Here is a 16,974-nt window from a genome sequence, read left to right as displayed (position 1 = left end):
TGTTTATATATAATTTTATATATAAAGTTTTTTTTTTCTTAAAACTAGTGTTTGTCTTTGGTTTTAAACTATGTTTTAAATACAATTTGGAAATCAAATCAGAGTATCTTCCAGGTCTCCGGATCGAATTGGTCTAACTATGATCTATCAAAAGTATGTACATTTTGATTGCAAATTTTCATGGCTACTACAATCTTTCACAAGTGTCTTGCTGAATATACTTGCTTTAAAGCTTTCTAATGATAGATAAGTAAGTTTTTCATAAGCCAAATTAAAGGAAAAGATTTAGAAATATCTGAAGTCTAATTCCATATAGACACATTGTTTTTGAGCTATATACAGTATGTTCAATGACCACATATACGTATTCTTTTTCAGTTTATGTAGCTATATCGTTCGTGGTTTTTTTTATATAGATATAGAATATAAATTTTATGTCGGGTCAGAAAAAAATTGTTCAAACATTCTAAATCAAGGGGAAAATGTTACTGAGATTTATATGATCAATGGGGGGGACAAAATCCATGAAGTGTCTCCCTTGTGTAATGCGTTGTTTCTGGGGGTTTGGTAAATCAAATCTATATAAAATAGTCTTCTTTGTAGATGGATTAGATAAGCTATATTTATTTATGGTAATGCAGATCATTTAAGCATTTATATCCTTTTCTTTGTTTGTTAAAGACCAGCATTCAGATCTGAATGGATTTTAATATATCTTGTACAAATATGACCAAGTTAAACGAGCATGCATTATATATTAAACACATGTGCTCGTCGTTCACTATAATGTAGATTTGTCATGATTTGCAACTTTTCTCTTCCAATAAATTAAACACATTGTTGAAGATGTTGTGGACGAGTTTATACTCGCTGCACCATCGTTTGCTGCGGCAAATATAATGACGTCAAAAGTATATCTACTTCAAATGTCTAATATAATTTTCAGCAGACTTCAAATGTCTCATATAATGTACCTTGAATCTTCGCTTTTAATGCTAAATTATTTTTGGGTGAATAAATAGAGTATAAACGACGAGCACATGTGTTTAAAAGTTGCAAGATTCAAGGTATACATTTATAATTACATTCAACTCATACTTTTCTTTGTTGTTATGAACCATTATTTCAGGAACTAAATATACTTATTTTTCATGGACGTTTGTTCTTTGTTTGCTTTTTTTGAAGAGTTTAAAAATCTCGAAGTATATTAATTAATCCGAAACTTTTTTTAACTATTACCAAATTGACAAATAAAAATGGGTATTTACGGAATATTATATCGAGTTGGTAATGGGGAGATCAAAGTGAACTTATTGGGAAATTTAGTAGTAATAAACAAAAAAGTCCAATAATAATGGTAAGTTTGGTCAACAAAGATGTGAAAGCCCAAAACAAAGGATTACGTGGTTGGACGAAAAGAACCTTGCCCATGCACGTAAGGCGACGATCATCGTTTTGTCATCTAATGCATGGCTTCTTCTTACTCCATCATTTCTACGTACCAACAATGAACAATGTATACCACCTGCCTTTTGTATTTGGTACACAAAATGAATATCTCCATTCACACAATCACACTATTATCGTTTTCAATTATTCAAAATGGATATCTCAGGGGGTTTTTTTTCGAGGTGTCGACCTTTTAATTTCTATGATTGTAACAAAAAAAATGATTTTCGGGGGTGGTTCATACTTCATAGTCTACTTATATATGTTTTTACTACATTCAAATTTTAATTAATTGAATTTACAGTATAGTGTTTGCATGTTATATATGTTTCTTCTAAAATCGATTATACATATATAGGATGGTAGTCGATCAATAAAAAGCCAAGAAGTATTTGATGTCCAAGAACAACACATGCCACACGTACATGATTTAATTCCCGTATTAAGTACATAGTATTTGTGTTTGTTTGTGATGGTTTTATAAAACGCATTGAAATAAATAAATGGATCGAAAAACTGAAGCTTGAAGTGTTTGGTTGGTGCAGCAAACTCTCCAAACCTGCAATGCTTCCATCTATTATAAACACATCAAGCACTTACATACTGTTTAATTTCTCATGAATAATTTAGTTTGTTTGTTTACTTCTATCGTATGTCACATAACTTTGAATAAATACTTTTTGGTTTTGAATCATGTTTCATTTCTTACTTAGCTAACTGCAATAACGAAATATTTTTCCAAAGATGACACCTCAAACCCAATTTTTCTTTTCCGAAGTAAATAAAAGAAACCAAGAAGTATATAATCAGCCATTTTTTGACATGCATGTACAAAACTTAGGACTTTTGAAAATATAAGTTTGCTTGAGACGATTCAGACGTGACAGAATCTACCAAACAAATTCAGACGATTTGACATTACAAAGTTCTCTTTGTCAATTTGTTATTCATGCATGTATTGATTAAGAAAAAGTAAGATATAATGTATTAATCCTCACGCGGTTGCTTGAGAAGTTTATTCTTCAAACATTTGTCCCGACGTTTGTTGTTCTCTACTAAGTTTTCTTAATTCCGCATAATCCTTACATATAGATTTATTATGTGGAAAAAAGTGTTAAAGTAGAAACTCGGTTATATCGTCTTCCACAAGTCATATATTGTTCCAAGTTTCTTAAAATTATTCTTTACAATGAATGAAATATTCAGATCATGAATTTATTTTCTTTTACATTTTTCTCCTAATAAGAATTTGGAATTCGTATAGTTTATTAATTATACAATCCTGTCCTCATACGTACGACTACAACTTAATTAAAGACGGTCAATGATTAAACAAAGGAGCAAAGAAGTCAGATTATACTAACTATGTAGAGCAATTGCATAATTATGGATCATAAAAGAAATATGTCGTTTTAAATCAATGCAAAAACAAAATAAGAAAGAAAAATGAAATGGTTGATGGAGAAATCGTACTTTTTTCAAGGGTCAGCTAAACAACTGAATTGCTTGTACTTTTAAGTCTTCAACTAATACATAATGTCTTTTAAAAAATGTTATATGTAACTTAACATAATAATTAAGAAAACGAGAAAGACCTTGGGAGGACAAGAAACTGACGACATTGTATTTACTGGTTTCACCAAAGTCTTACTCAAAAGATCTTCACCTTTTTGGTCGTTAACGAAATTTTATCTTCGTTGACTTACCATTTTTTATATGTTAGTTGCTTTTTTTTCCCAACATGTCGACGTTCATTAAAATTAAAATTATATATATATATATATATATATATATATATATTGTATTAGAATATATTATTGAAAATGTTATTCATTGTTTTTTCACTTCTTTTATTCATATATACTTGAATTTATCATAAATGATGTTTACATATCCTATTTAAAAAATATATTTTATTTTTAATATAATTTTAGGTGATTTGGATTATCATCGAATTGGGCTTAAATTGAAAGATATTAATTCTTACATACATAACTAAAGCAACTCCATTCACAACCGATTTAAGCCTCTTGCTTAATCTGGGGTGAATTACTCCGACCGAAGAAACTTAAACGTACCAAATTTTCTATACTTGTCTCTATTACCAAACTAGATCAATTTTGTTCAATCATGAGACAATTGTTTCTCATATATTGGTTCAATTGTATTTTATAACAAAAATTTAGTTATATAATTAAACTTTATATTAGACTACTAAAAAAAAATATTTGAGGAACCCAAAAAAGTATCTCATATAGACTTTCACTACTATGCACTCGTCTTCGTATGAAATTTTCACATGTTGCAATTCTTCATTATATATAGAGGAACAGGGGCAGATCTAAAGTGAATGGAGGCCAATTTACATTTTATTATTTCTTTCTCATATTTTCATTAATTAAAAAGAAAATTTCATTAGTTAAATATGGTTGGTGTCTCATACAATTTTCTTCCTTAAATCCGCCACCGTAGAGGGATCGAGGTCATAGAAGCGGATTCCAATGGTTTCACAAATGATTTTAGGCAGTGAATGGGAGATGCGTTTATCAAACAGAAAGGTGTAGACCGTTTAGTTATCAAAAATGTGACCATTCAACACAATTTTTAGGTAGTAAATTTTTTAATTAGAAAAATTTAGAAATAAGCAAGTGTGGTTCAGATATTGGCAAAACTCATGGTGCCTTTGATATCTCTCCATTAAGATGTGGTAAAGGTGCAATTATTATTTATTTATTTAATACAAAAAATCTGGAAAAAAATCAGATAAATAAAATTTTCACAAACTTACACATTTTATCTAAATTTCTGTTTATGAAACATTAATATATTAAAAATAATAAGCTAAAATTTTATAATTATTATATCCGCACCATATTTTAAATATTCTTCATTCACATATTATCCCGTACCACTTGTTTTACACTAACCATACTTGTCCCGTCTAATGTGTTTTTCTTCTACGAAACGTAGTTAAACCGCACTGCACTATTCAATCCGCTTGTCCCGTATTGCCCGATTCGATATTACCATTCGGAGCCTTAGTCTACAAATCTTGTTAGTATGCATTGAAGAAAAAAGTCTGTTTATTCCTTTTTTCCAAATAAAAATCTGATTATTCAACAATCAAAATTACGTCGTTTAGTTATTGCTCTTTTCAATTTGTCTGTTATTATCTTTGGCCTTTTATATTTGGAAGTAAACACAGCTACTTTGTTTGAATTCATAAAGTTGAAGGTAGCTTATGAACCAAGATTGTCCCTCATAGTTACTCCAATTCAGGAATTAAACAATTGTTAGACTTATGTTCATCTCGTGTTAAGTCCCAAATCGTTAACCTAACCACAGACTCACAACATTCGATGGTATCACAAGAAACCCTTTGTTTACTTTTACCTTTATGGATCAGCGACATCATCATACACATATATACATATGTCACTTTTTCACTGAAAACATGTCAATAGTTTTATCTATTTCTTTTTAACTTCTGTGGAAAAAATAAATTCGACTTAGTTCGTCCACTATATTGTAAATCTCCGGCTAATAATTACCAGATACGTGGTGTGGGTTATATATACTAATAGTCTCCGGAGATTTTTCCGTCTCCAGCAATTTTGTTTACTGCCGATTTTTCCTAAATCACTATAGTGAGCTGTTTTACTATGCCTAAACTTATTATCATCAGTATTATTACAAAACCAATTAAAAATTACAAGAAAGTGGAAAAAACGAATCTTGCAGGTAAGTTTAGCTATTCATTTCGCAGTTTTTACGTGCGTGAAAACTGCACTTGATTGGTTAGCTATTTGATGTAGATAATATTACTTACAAACTTGAAAGCTATACTTGATTGGTTAACTAGATGAATTTCACAAAATAAGTAAGTTATATTAAATATACTTTATAGGGAAAATCACATTTTAAATCACAATTTGGAGTCCATTCACGGATCGACCTTTTGAAGTTTTTGGAGACCGAGTTTATGATAGGTCTGAACTAAACCCAAAGTCCCTAGAAGACCATCATAACACGTAGTCAGACAAGTAGGCTCTTATTTATCTATTCTCTATATTATGACTACGTTTACTTTTACTAATTTAGAGACTACAAGAAAAAAACTAAATTCCAACCGCCATATTAGTTGTTAATTTGTAGGAATTATATGTTTCTAACAAATTTACAATAGAACATATATTTGTTGGAATATGATCGTTGGAAATTTGCATTTGTCACAAATTTATTGGAAACGTTTCCATCGAATAATTTTATAACCAATTTGTTGGATAGTTCTGATAATTTTTTTATCGGACATTTGTTGGAATTTACCGTGAAATTTCTAACGAATTGTTCCAACATATATTTTGTTAGATTGTCATTAATAATTTGCCACAAAATTTCAACAATTCTGAAGGTTTGTTTATGGGAAACTACTAATAACATATTTGTTAGAATTTTGTTGAAACGTTTTCTTGGAATCGTGTGAGAAATTTCTGACGCTTCATTTGTTGGAACTTCATAGAAATATATTGATAATTTAATTGTTGAAAATTTATTGATATTTTTCATTGTAAATTTGTGAATAACTTCTGATAATTTAATTGTTGGAATTTTATCAGAATTTACTCGTTGAAAATATGTTGATATATTCTACTAAATTTCCAACAAAATATCTGATGAACCATTTATCAACTTTGTTGGAATATATTTTTAGGTAATTTAATAAATAAAAATATTATTAAATTACAAAATAAATAAAAATAATTAATAAAATATAAATAATAAAATTAAAAATCATAATAATTTAACATTTTAAAATCTCAAAACACTAAAACATCCAAACATAATATTGAAAAACAATCCTAAATGCTTAAAGTCTTAATGAAACCAAATTACTAATTGAATTCAAAGACTACCATTGGTGTTCATTGTTTGTTCTCATGGAAGGTGGAACTTCATTTGGAAACTTGTTCTGCATCATAGTAATCCAAAAATCAACATCTTTAAACTTCAACTGCATTCCCTCAATCACTTGCTCCGATTTCTGGAGCTTTTCTTGAGTCTCAAGATACATTTCTTGGTAATTTGGAGATGCATCAACACTAGGATCAACTACCGGAATTGAACCATAGCCAAATTTCTTGCCTTTATTCACTTGAACTTCCTGGAATTTCAAAAATACATATTACAATTCACATAAGAAAAAAGTATAAAAACTGGTTGTTGGTTATTAGAAAAAAACACAAAATATAATTAAAAAATAATAGAAGTTTCAGCATTTTACCCCTTGGTAAATGGCATCAATTTCTTCTTGTGTAAGATGGCTAGTCTCCAAAGTGTCACCATCGTCATTGTCTCTTTGACTGAGAATTTGGTGCTCCATGTTTCGACATTTTTTGGCGATCAACTCAGCTTTTTTGCAGACAAATACACCATCAGACTTTCTCTTGTGGGTTGCTTCCATAAAAGTAACCATATCTGGGAGCTCTCCTGTCACCTTATCACGCTAAACAATTTTGAAGCACACAAATATGTCATTATAAAAAACTGGGACTGAATTTGATAGAAACTATATGAATGATTCTTTGGTAAGAACCGTCGATGACAATCAAACCAACAAGATTTTTTTCCATGCTTAAGCTGAAATGCATCTATAGTATCCTGACAGTAGGGACATGATAGCCTTCCATGCGTTGTCCACCCAGATAACATTCCATATGCTGGAAAATCACTAATCGTCCACATCAGAACAGCACGCATCACGAAATTGTTCTTTAGAGAAACATCATATGCAACTACACCCTCAGACCACAATAATTGTAACTCATGAATCAAAGGTTGTAAGAATACATCAAGTGATCGCCTAGGATGTTCAGGTCCAGGAACAAGAATGCTTAGGAACAAAAATTCTCGTTTCATACATAGAGATGGAGGAAGATTATAGGGTGTTAAGATTACCGGCCATAGTGAGTATTTGCGTCCAGACTTTCCGAATGGATTAAAACCATCCGTACATAATCCCAAATACACGTTCCTATGCTCATTTGCAAAGTCTTTATACATCGAATTGAAATGTTTCCATGCTTCAGCATCAGAAGGATGCGAAATATTCCCGTCGGATGAATGCTCTGCATGCCATCTCATAGGACCTGCCGTGCGTTCAGATTGGTATAACCTCTTCAACCTATCTGTTATTGGCAAATACCACATACGCTTGAAAGGTACTCGACTTTTTCCACTTGTAACCTGAAATCTTGGCTTCTGACAAAATGTACATGCATCCAGATTTACTGTATCTCTCCAAAATATCATGCAGTTATCAACACACACATCTATCATCTGGTAGGGTAACCCAAGTGAAGACACCAATTTTTGTATTTCATAGTAAGAACCAGGTGCCAAGTTTGGTTCTGGCAGTAAATCCTTCACAAAATCTGCGATTGCGTCAACACAATCCTCCGACAAGTTATACTCTGTTTTTATATTCATCAACCGTGTTGCAGCTGATAAACGAGAGTGACCCTCTTTACAGCCATCATAAATCGGTTTCTTCGCTGCATCTAACATATCAAAAAACTTTTTAGCTTCTAAGTTTGGTTCTTCAATTCCACTTTCAGTTGTTTCACGAAAAGCATTTGTTACCATCTGTATTACACCGGTTGGATCTCTAATTATATTCTCTTCCTCTTCATTACTATTATTATCTTCAGGTTCCAACCCATGAATTTCATCATCTTCATTACTATTTGCTAAAGTTTCGAAATCTTTCCCATGAGAAAACCATATGTAATATCCAGGCATAAATCCTCTACTATATAAATGCTTCCAAATAGAATCTACTGGAAGAAATTTCTCATTACCACAAGTAGAACAAGGACAATACATCTTACCACACTCCAATGGAATCTCTTGATTTGCAGCAAAACGCATAAAATCAACAAGACCTTCTTTAAATTCCTTTGTTAATTCTCCAGTACCTTCATCTATATAATTATACATCCACTCACGATTTTTGTTTTTTGGTCCTGTCATTGAAAATAGTTTTTACAAAAAAAAGAGAGAAGGAGAAGAAGAAAAGTAGAAGAAGATGAATCTTATTTTACCTAAATTTTTTTTGGGGTTTTCCGGTTTTTTTTCATTATTTCCGTTTTTTTTTTTCCTTTTCTTTTCCAACAAATACTTTGTTATTAACTTGTTACAAATAAATTCCCACAAAAAATTTAGTTTCTAACAAAAGATTTTGTTAATAATTTCCAACAATTTAATAATTATTGCTAATTTGCAACAACATCATATTTGTTGAAAAATTCCAACAATTGTCCTACGACGTTTGTGACAAATTTACCATAACCAAAATTTATTGGAAATTTGCAATAAATATTCAATAAATAAAATATTTGTTGCAATTTTATAGGATATCGATTAGAAATTTGCAACAAAATACAATTATTGGAAGTATCGGTTGGAATATCATATGTTTTCTTGTAGTGAGAGAATGTTTTATTTTGAATTCATGTATGACAGTTTGACATCTACATCATCATATTTTCCTTTGATGTGATGGACTCGCTGAAGGACTTACTGAAGGTTTCGCTGAAGGACTCTCCGAAGGATTTGCTGAAGTACTTTTCATACAAGATTATTCGGTGCCAAATAAGGAAAGAGACATTACCCTTATTAATGATGTGTCTAAGGGAATCAAGAAGATACTCCAAACCGTCCATAAAGTTACCCACCCGAGTTATGCTACACCTCACCTCACCCAAGACCCGTTGACTCACTTCTTTTTTCTTTTGGACTCGCAGGAAAGCACACCTCAACGGCTCTTTTCTTTTCTACATGTATGCATGTTTAAGAGCCTCCAAGTGATGCTAAAGCTTCCAAGAAACCGCATCTTCCTCCCCAAGTTTTCTAGATACAAATTAAGGTTCCACTTGCCTTATTTGGCCGATCACACCATCAAGCCTCTAACGGCTCTATTCCTTTATTGTTTGCGATTTGTTTCCTTTTTTTGGCATATAGCCGTTGTACTAAAACCTCTATATAAGCTCTCTTTCGATTTCATTTGTATTCACCAATCATATTAGAAATTATCTCAATAAACTTTAAGTTTGTTTTATAAAGAGTTGTCTTTATGTTTTGTCATTTCAAGTTGAGTGTGGATTCACTTCTCTTGTGTGATTTTCTGGCTTAATAACTTTTGGATTCAAGTTGTTAAAACCGTGTGTTGATTGTGGATTCATTCAACAAACCCTCCATCTACCATCTCTATCATCATTCATCAACCATCAAAGCTTCGGACCTTTGCTTCCGTTGATAAGATCATTGGGTGGATTCTTGCGTTTGCATCAGTCTTCATCGAAATTACTTTTTGTTATTATAAACAACTTATAGTTATCATATCACTTATGTTTTTCTTCTTCAAACTAAGAAACTCTAAACCCCAAATTCATGTGAGGATATTGAATTTTAAAAACATTAGACAACGATTATGGTAAGTTGTCATAATGATTTTTTTAAACACTTTTACTTTCTTTCTTTATTTAACTGACAAATGTTAACTCTTCTGTAACTTTCGTTAGTATTTCGATAGTGTTCTGTATCTTTTAAAGCTGTACAAACAAAAAATTTAATTTGGAGAGAGTGTTAGTAAATATAATTTGGAGGTTTATATAGTGCTAGTGAAATATATATACACAATGTCAGTTTGAAGGTTTAAAATATGATTTTCCCTAACTTTATATAAATAAAACAAGAAACTATAAAAATTATGATTAAATAAAAACAGAATTAAAGCAATATATAACATCTTATGTAAGGCCCTTGCCTTTAGAAATTATAAGTCCAAGCAACAATATCACTAAAAAACATACCAACATGCAACAACATAAATATTGTTTAACTAAGGCCCTTGCCTTAGAAATTTATTGTAATGAGTTTAAAACCAACGAAAAGCATGAAAAAGTACGACTCTCCTTAGAGAATCAAACGGAGAATACTCTTCTCACTTATTTCAAGATTTAAAAAAAGAAAAAAACACCAAAAGAGTTTAGATTTTCGAACTGGTAACTTAATCAAACTCTCACTGACCATCATTCGCAGTTAAGCATGGCCTTGATCCTTTGAACGGCGGAGCTAACCAAGGTATTGACTGTGGTGGCAGAATCTTTCAGGTTAAGATCTGTATAGTAACTCGGACCGGTGACAAAGATCTGAAAAGCCAAAGTGAGGAGTGTCATGCTGCCACCATCAACCTCGCTAGAGGAAGGATGGCTGTCACGAGAGATGATGAAACCGGAAGGGAGAATTGGAATGGTGGAAGGATCGACTTGGCCAGAAATGGCGGAGTATGCTGTGTTTAGATTCATTGGAGCGTATACCACCATACCTCCTAATGCATCTATGAAGCCATCTTGTAGTATCATCAACTTATATTCCCCTACACTTGACGGCTACATAATGTATAACAATAGTCATAGTTAAAGCAATGCCATTATGCCAAGGAAATTGAATTTGTAATGTGAATTACTTCTTAATTATTCAAGATTTATGCCGATCCTATTTAATCTATTCTAACGTATTCATGACCACAAAAATATAAAGCAAAACTGAACAAACTTGACCCGTTGCATGGATTTTTAGAACTTTTTAACATCTCTATTTGAAGTAATGCTAGTTATGATAAACTTAAAGAAGCAAAAGAAATGTGTAATTTAAACTTTAATCATAAGGTTTTAGTAGGAGTAATATATACATTTACCTGGAGAAAAGTCACGTTGTTCTTTTGGTCAGGTCCGGTGACAAAACGAGCAGCCTCAGTCACTGGATTTCCTTGGCAGTGAACGTCCCACTTATGTACATATATACAAACATTAGGTTTCTTGTTAATTAATGTGAAAAAGGACGACATTTAAATATGGACTTATACTGTTAATGAAACCATCTATTCTTTACCTGGTGACGAACCTCCAGATTTCTAAGGAAATCGTAGACTTGGAGAGGAGGGAGAGGGAGAGATAAAGATGAACCGGCGCAGACGATGAGACCAGGCGGTTGACCGGCCTCTGTGTTTGTCCGCACCGAAATCCTAACTCCGCTATTGTTGGCTCCAGACTGTTGCGGGAGATCGAGTTTGTCAGACATTTTCATTATCCATGCAAAGTTCTTCAACATTCTTTCTCCCAAACTCATGACGCTCCTTCTTCCTTCTATTGTTTTCACAACTACAAAAGAATAAAAACATTTTAAAACTTTACAAATAGTTAAAAAGCTTTAAGTACCAAAAGTTTTGAAACTAGCACTTGTCAATATACTAACTAAATCCGCATATATAACACATTTTAAGTTACTTATGCACTAAGTGAGTCATATAAGTATAGGTGTAACTAATAATGACCTCCGGGGTAGTCGGTGGGAGGGAAGTCAGTCATGGAGTAGAGAGACAGCCTCTCACACATCCTCTGAAGAGTAGCGGTCCAACGTCGAGCTCCATAGCCAAAACCACCGTATAAGAGGTCTCTATAAAGCTGATGTGGCCACACTTTATCAGTCACTTCCACATGCTCTATCCATGTTACCTGCCCATTTTCTTTGTTATTTTTGAAGATTTTTTTTTCAATCACACATTGCTTTAAAATTAAGACATATATCTTATGTGTGTGTGTGTGTATGTAAACTTATAAAAATATATCAAAAAGAGAGGGAAGAGAGACCTTAGAACGACCATGGGGCAAGGCTTGGATTAGAACACCGGAGGGACGTTTGGTGCAAATAGGAGCCGTAGACTCAAATTCAACGTTTTGGAGATAACAGGAAACGTCAGCTATCAACCAGAGATCTTCTTTCATTTGCTGGCAAGTTCTTAGGATTATAAACTCTCTAGGTAGCACCAATGGTGACAGTATGTGCAGTTGCTCATATACCTATTTTATTTACCATCCAGTTTAACATTTATGTAAGTGATCTACTGACCGTTTAAAATAGAACTATTCAAAGAATTATACCACTCTTGAGAAAGTTTGTCTTGGATGGTCCATGGAATCCAACACGTGAATTGTTTTAGCTTCGGTCACAATTGTTGGAAAAAGCCTCGCCCATTTCTCCTGCAATAATATTGTGTTGAAAATGTAATTGTAAGAATTATTATTACATATATACAATCTTCTAAAATATGTTATAGTTAGTCGTCGTACAGCAGAGCACGATGCATAGCCGGAAATGGGGCTGTTTATATATGGAGATTATACGGTAAATACTATTTTTATTGAAAAATGTAAACGAAAAAATTGTTAATATAATTGTCTATGCATATAATCATAATCACTAATTTTATAGTTAATAAGTCATGACAATAATATTTCTGATAATAAGAAAAATGAATATACAAAAATATCCGAAACTTTTCATGTTTCAAATAATTAATAGACATTAAAATAATATTTTTACTCAAACCTGCATTTTTCTTATTAATTCAAAAATTAAACGACGTCGTTTTGTTTTCAAATCTTTGGAAAAAAAGACACCGTATATGCGTCATTAAATGCCACATACACAACATTGTTTAACATATATATAGAATAAAACGATATAACATTTTTTACCATACAAGGTATTTTAAATCTAGTATATCATGAAGTTATTAATAGTTTCTGAAATGAAAAATTGTTTTGATACTAACAAAATAAAACTAGAGAAAGATTTTAGTTATTTTTGATAAAAAAAAATGTATCAAGAAATTTGATAATGTTAGCTTAGACATAAAATTGCATGAGTACGTACCGTATTTAAGAACATGTCGACCAAGTTTCTTGCATCCATTTGAACCACCACGACTTCCATAGAAGACTCATGATGAGATTGAAGAGCACTTCGGCTCTTAAGATGGCTATTCTTAGTAAAATATCTCTTATAGTTCCCTGGATCAATGATGGCTCTACCATCAATAGTTGACTTAATCCACATTGAGTGTTCCATTTGAATGAGACTCATAACCTCTGCCACCGCGTTTTTCGCTATTTCAAACATCCTATTTTTCTCCAGTTGAGATAGCTGTTGGAAATGCTGCAGTAGTACTGGTTTAGGCAGTGGGGTGGTGTTGATGAGTTCACGAGTAAATGGTCTTCTTAATAAGCTTGATTGTTGGGGGAGATGGTTAGAAGAGGAACCATATGAAGCAGGACGATTATTGGAGGTTGACCCATAGGTTGATGGACCATGGAGATCAGGTAAGGCATCGACGCTAGGTATTGAGTAACCTCCGTGCTTGGTTAGGTAGCTTGAGAGTCTTTCGTACTGATTTCATATTTTGATCAACAAAGATATTAGTGATTTTTATTTTCAATTTAGAGATTTAGTGAAAAAATAATCTCATAGAGTGCCAAAAAAGATCACTCTCTGACTAGAGTGCCACCTCAACAACTTTTATTTTTTTATTGTAAAAGAATATAATTAACATGAAATTTCATTGAAATTATTAATTTTCTAACACTTTTTCCAACTGGATTTTAATTAGAAGAATAATAAGTTTGACTAAATTTATACATATAGAAATAATCTTACCTATATTTGATGTAATACTCCATATTTAGGGTATCACCTCAAGAAAATTCTTTCTTAATATTTGATTCTTAAGTAAGTATTACACTACCAATAATTTACTTCCTTAGTTACTTTTCTGGAGTACCAAAAATAAATTTGCTTAAAAATATTTGGTCCCTAAATATTTGAATTCATTAGACAATCTTTTCCTTTAAAATTTAGTTAATATCAGAAGTATTTTTAATTATATAAGTTATGAGCAATTAAAATATTTTAATATTTAATTTTATATCATATAATGTATACAACAACAATAACTTTTTTAAAAAATATTATGCGTGCGAAAATGAACGAGTATTTTGTAAAACCAAAAAAGTAATAAATCATATTATCTCTCTAATAAGCGTGTAATCACAAAGTTTGAATTCAGTTAACTAATTAGACAATTTATTTCAAAACATTACTAGTAGACAAACTAAATTTATTAGTGTTAAAAATTAGAGATTCATTTAGTGACATATGAGCTCATAAAATTAATATTAATCAAAAGAAAAAAAATATAGTTTTTTGGATAAGTATTTGCATAAACACATACCTCTGTTTTGAGAATGACGTTCTTTGTACGAAGTTTTTGGAGATTGCATAATTGTTCTTCTTTCCCATGAGGGCCACCACAAGGAGGGCAGAGCACAGTCTCGAGTGCCTTTTCCATTGCTTCATTTACACATCTAATTTTCATGTTCTCTACTCTAAGTGCTATGTTATCTGCTTTTTCATTATGAATCTACATAAAATAAATTATTCTCAGTTTTTTGGAGGTGAAATTTAGACAAATCTTCGTTTAAATTTTAAATATGCAATTATCGTGTGGAATTTACGATGGTATACAACAACGATGTTGAACAATAATGATGACTAGTAAATCACTATTATTTGGTTTAACTCGATTAAATCAATCTGTATTATAAACTAAACTAGATTAAAAATAGATAAGACAAAAACAATTACCCTGGCTTGAGTTCTTCTGTTTTGAAACCAAAATTTGATTTGTTTGTGTTTCAGATTCAGTTCGTTACCCAATTGACGTCGCTGAGAATCGTCTGGATGTGGACATTCATGAAAAAACCTTAAATCAAATTTTAAAAAAAAACATTAACTGTGAATTAAGAAGCCAAATTTTATAAGAAAAAAAAATCTAAATTAATTAAGTAAATTAAGATCTTACGCTTCGAGCCTTTGAACTTGATGATTAGAGTGATGGCGGCGATTGTTGGAGTCAATACCCTCTTCATCACTAGAACTGTCATTATGGCTAGAATCCATTTTTCTTATACCCACTAAAAACAAAAATACAAAAGATATCAAAAACTTCAAAGATATGAACAACTTAAAAGTTGTTTATATAGAATTCTAATAGAACACAATATTAGGAAAATTATGTATAAAAGATTTTCTTTTGGGTCACCAATTTAAATATTTATTATATTGCATTTAGTTTCAATTAGTAAGGCAACTAGTAGGAGAATCCTCAAAATAAAATAGAACTATTTATGGAATAAATCTCATTATAGATTTTCAACTTTTTGGGGACATTACATTAAAAGGTAATTTATGAATTATATTTTTTCAATTCTATTTCAGTAAAAAGAAGAATTATCTTTTATAATCATATATGCAAGTTGACCAACTCTCTTCATCCTTCCGCCAAGTCAGCAGTAGATAGATTGGCATGTGTCACATCAATATATTAATTTTATTTATTATTTAATTTAATTTATTTAAGAATTAAAAATCATGAGAGACATGTGTCACATCGATATATTAATTATAGGGTAATATTAGAGGATGACCAAATTTGACAGCATTATTAAGAAAATAGCCTTCGTGCAGAAAAGTTGGATAAATAACCTTTTTTGAGCCTGCGAAATAACTATTTTACCTTTTATAGATGAGAGAAACTCTTTCTTTTCGACAATAGCTGCTACATGTAGGGAACAAAAGACAATAGAAAGTAATGATTACACCGCTACTTCTTAAAAATCATGCAATATTAGACCACTACTTATTAAAATCACACGCAATATCTCTTATACCTTAAAAATGTATACGTAAAAGAAAATTTAGTTAAAAAATAGCCATTTAGAAACAGTTGTGATTGAGTATAGAAATGTTGCATAAGATATTTAAGGACATGCTATTTATTTTTATTATATTAGAACGTAGGTTTATTGTTTTGACAATATGGTAAATGGGTTTCAACAGAGATAAGCAAACCACATATGTGTTATTTATAGATTACATGTGATTGTACAAATTTGCATGTGATTATAAAAAAAACATGAATCATGAATCAGTAACTTACTTGTGATTTTAGTAAAAATATGGATTATTAGTAAAATGCACATTATCTTTAAAAAAATATTATCTTATCAAAAAATACAAACGTTTTAGGAAAATATACATATCAAATAGAAAAATAGCATGAATTATTCAAAAATTACATGCTATCGTTTGAATTGAGACACACGGATCATTGTAATTTTAGTAAAGAACAAGTATTATTTAAAAGAAACTTTGAAAAATACAATGTTTTAGAATAAAAATACATGTCAACAAAAGTAAACGGCGGTGGTGATGAATAGGGAAGAGGCGGTGGTGTTATGGATATGATGGTGGTGAATACGGAGGCGGTAGTATTTACAGATCTAGTAATACTAAATACGGAGGAGGCGGTGGTGTTACGGATCTAGTGGTGGTTATTGTTGTAAGGGATGAGGAGGTTATGGAAGCTTTAGTGGTAAAACTATTTGCCTATAAAGCTATTTGTCCCTTCAACCAAAACTCTATTATAGGGATATGAGAGTAATTTAAAGTTGGTTTCCGACAGGTACTATACGCCCATGGTTAGTTTCTATAATATTATGAATTTCATAGTCATCTAGTGCATATACCCTTAATTATATTTATTAATTAATTTAAGAATTAAAAATC

General features: G+C 31.2%; 1 protein-coding gene and 1 pseudogene across 2 annotated transcripts; both read right to left on the bottom strand.

The window, feature by feature from the left end:
• Positions 1 to 6,939: 6,939 nt before the first annotated feature.
• Positions 6,940 to 8,445, bottom strand: AT1G34660 (annotated as a pseudogene; the record flags this gene model as incomplete). The annotated part of the gene is made up of 1 exon: positions 6,940 to 8,445.
• Positions 8,446 to 10,482: 2,037 nt separating this feature from the next.
• On the bottom strand, positions 10,483 to 15,322 carry HDG10 (homeodomain GLABROUS 10). Its single transcript, NM_103188.3, has 10 exons — positions 15,209 to 15,322; positions 14,992 to 15,109; positions 14,579 to 14,767; positions 13,225 to 13,737; positions 12,450 to 12,548; positions 12,159 to 12,368; positions 11,843 to 12,023; positions 11,401 to 11,669; positions 11,207 to 11,296; positions 10,483 to 10,898 (listed from the first exon to the last, which is right to left on the bottom strand). Exons 1-10 carry the CDS (start codon positions 15,304 to 15,306, stop codon positions 10,539 to 10,541), a joined length of 2,127 nt encoding a protein of 708 aa, NP_174724.1. The 5' UTR covers positions 15,307 to 15,322; the 3' UTR covers positions 10,483 to 10,538.
• Between the last annotated feature and the right edge of the window lie 1,652 nt (positions 15,323 to 16,974).

The sequence above is a fragment of the Arabidopsis thaliana genome (genome assembly GCF_000001735.4).
Source record: "Arabidopsis thaliana chromosome 1 sequence".
Lineage (NCBI taxonomy): Eukaryota > Viridiplantae > Streptophyta > Magnoliopsida > Brassicales > Brassicaceae > Arabidopsis > Arabidopsis thaliana.
This window is presented reverse-complemented; position numbering and strand designations above follow the sequence as displayed.

Coding starts and splice junctions, on each gene's coding strand:
- HDG10 (NM_103188.3), bottom strand. CDS start 15,306: ATGGATTCTAGCCATAATGACAGTTCTAGTGATGAAGAGGGTATTGAC. Junction 12,369..12,449: donor GACAAACTTTCTCAAGAGTG/GTATAATTCTTT, acceptor TAAATAAAATAG/GTATATGAGCAACTGCACAT. Junction 11,297..11,400: donor ATCTGGAGGTTCGTCACCAG/GTAAAGAATAGA, acceptor TATGTACATAAG/TGGGACGTTCACTGCCAAGG.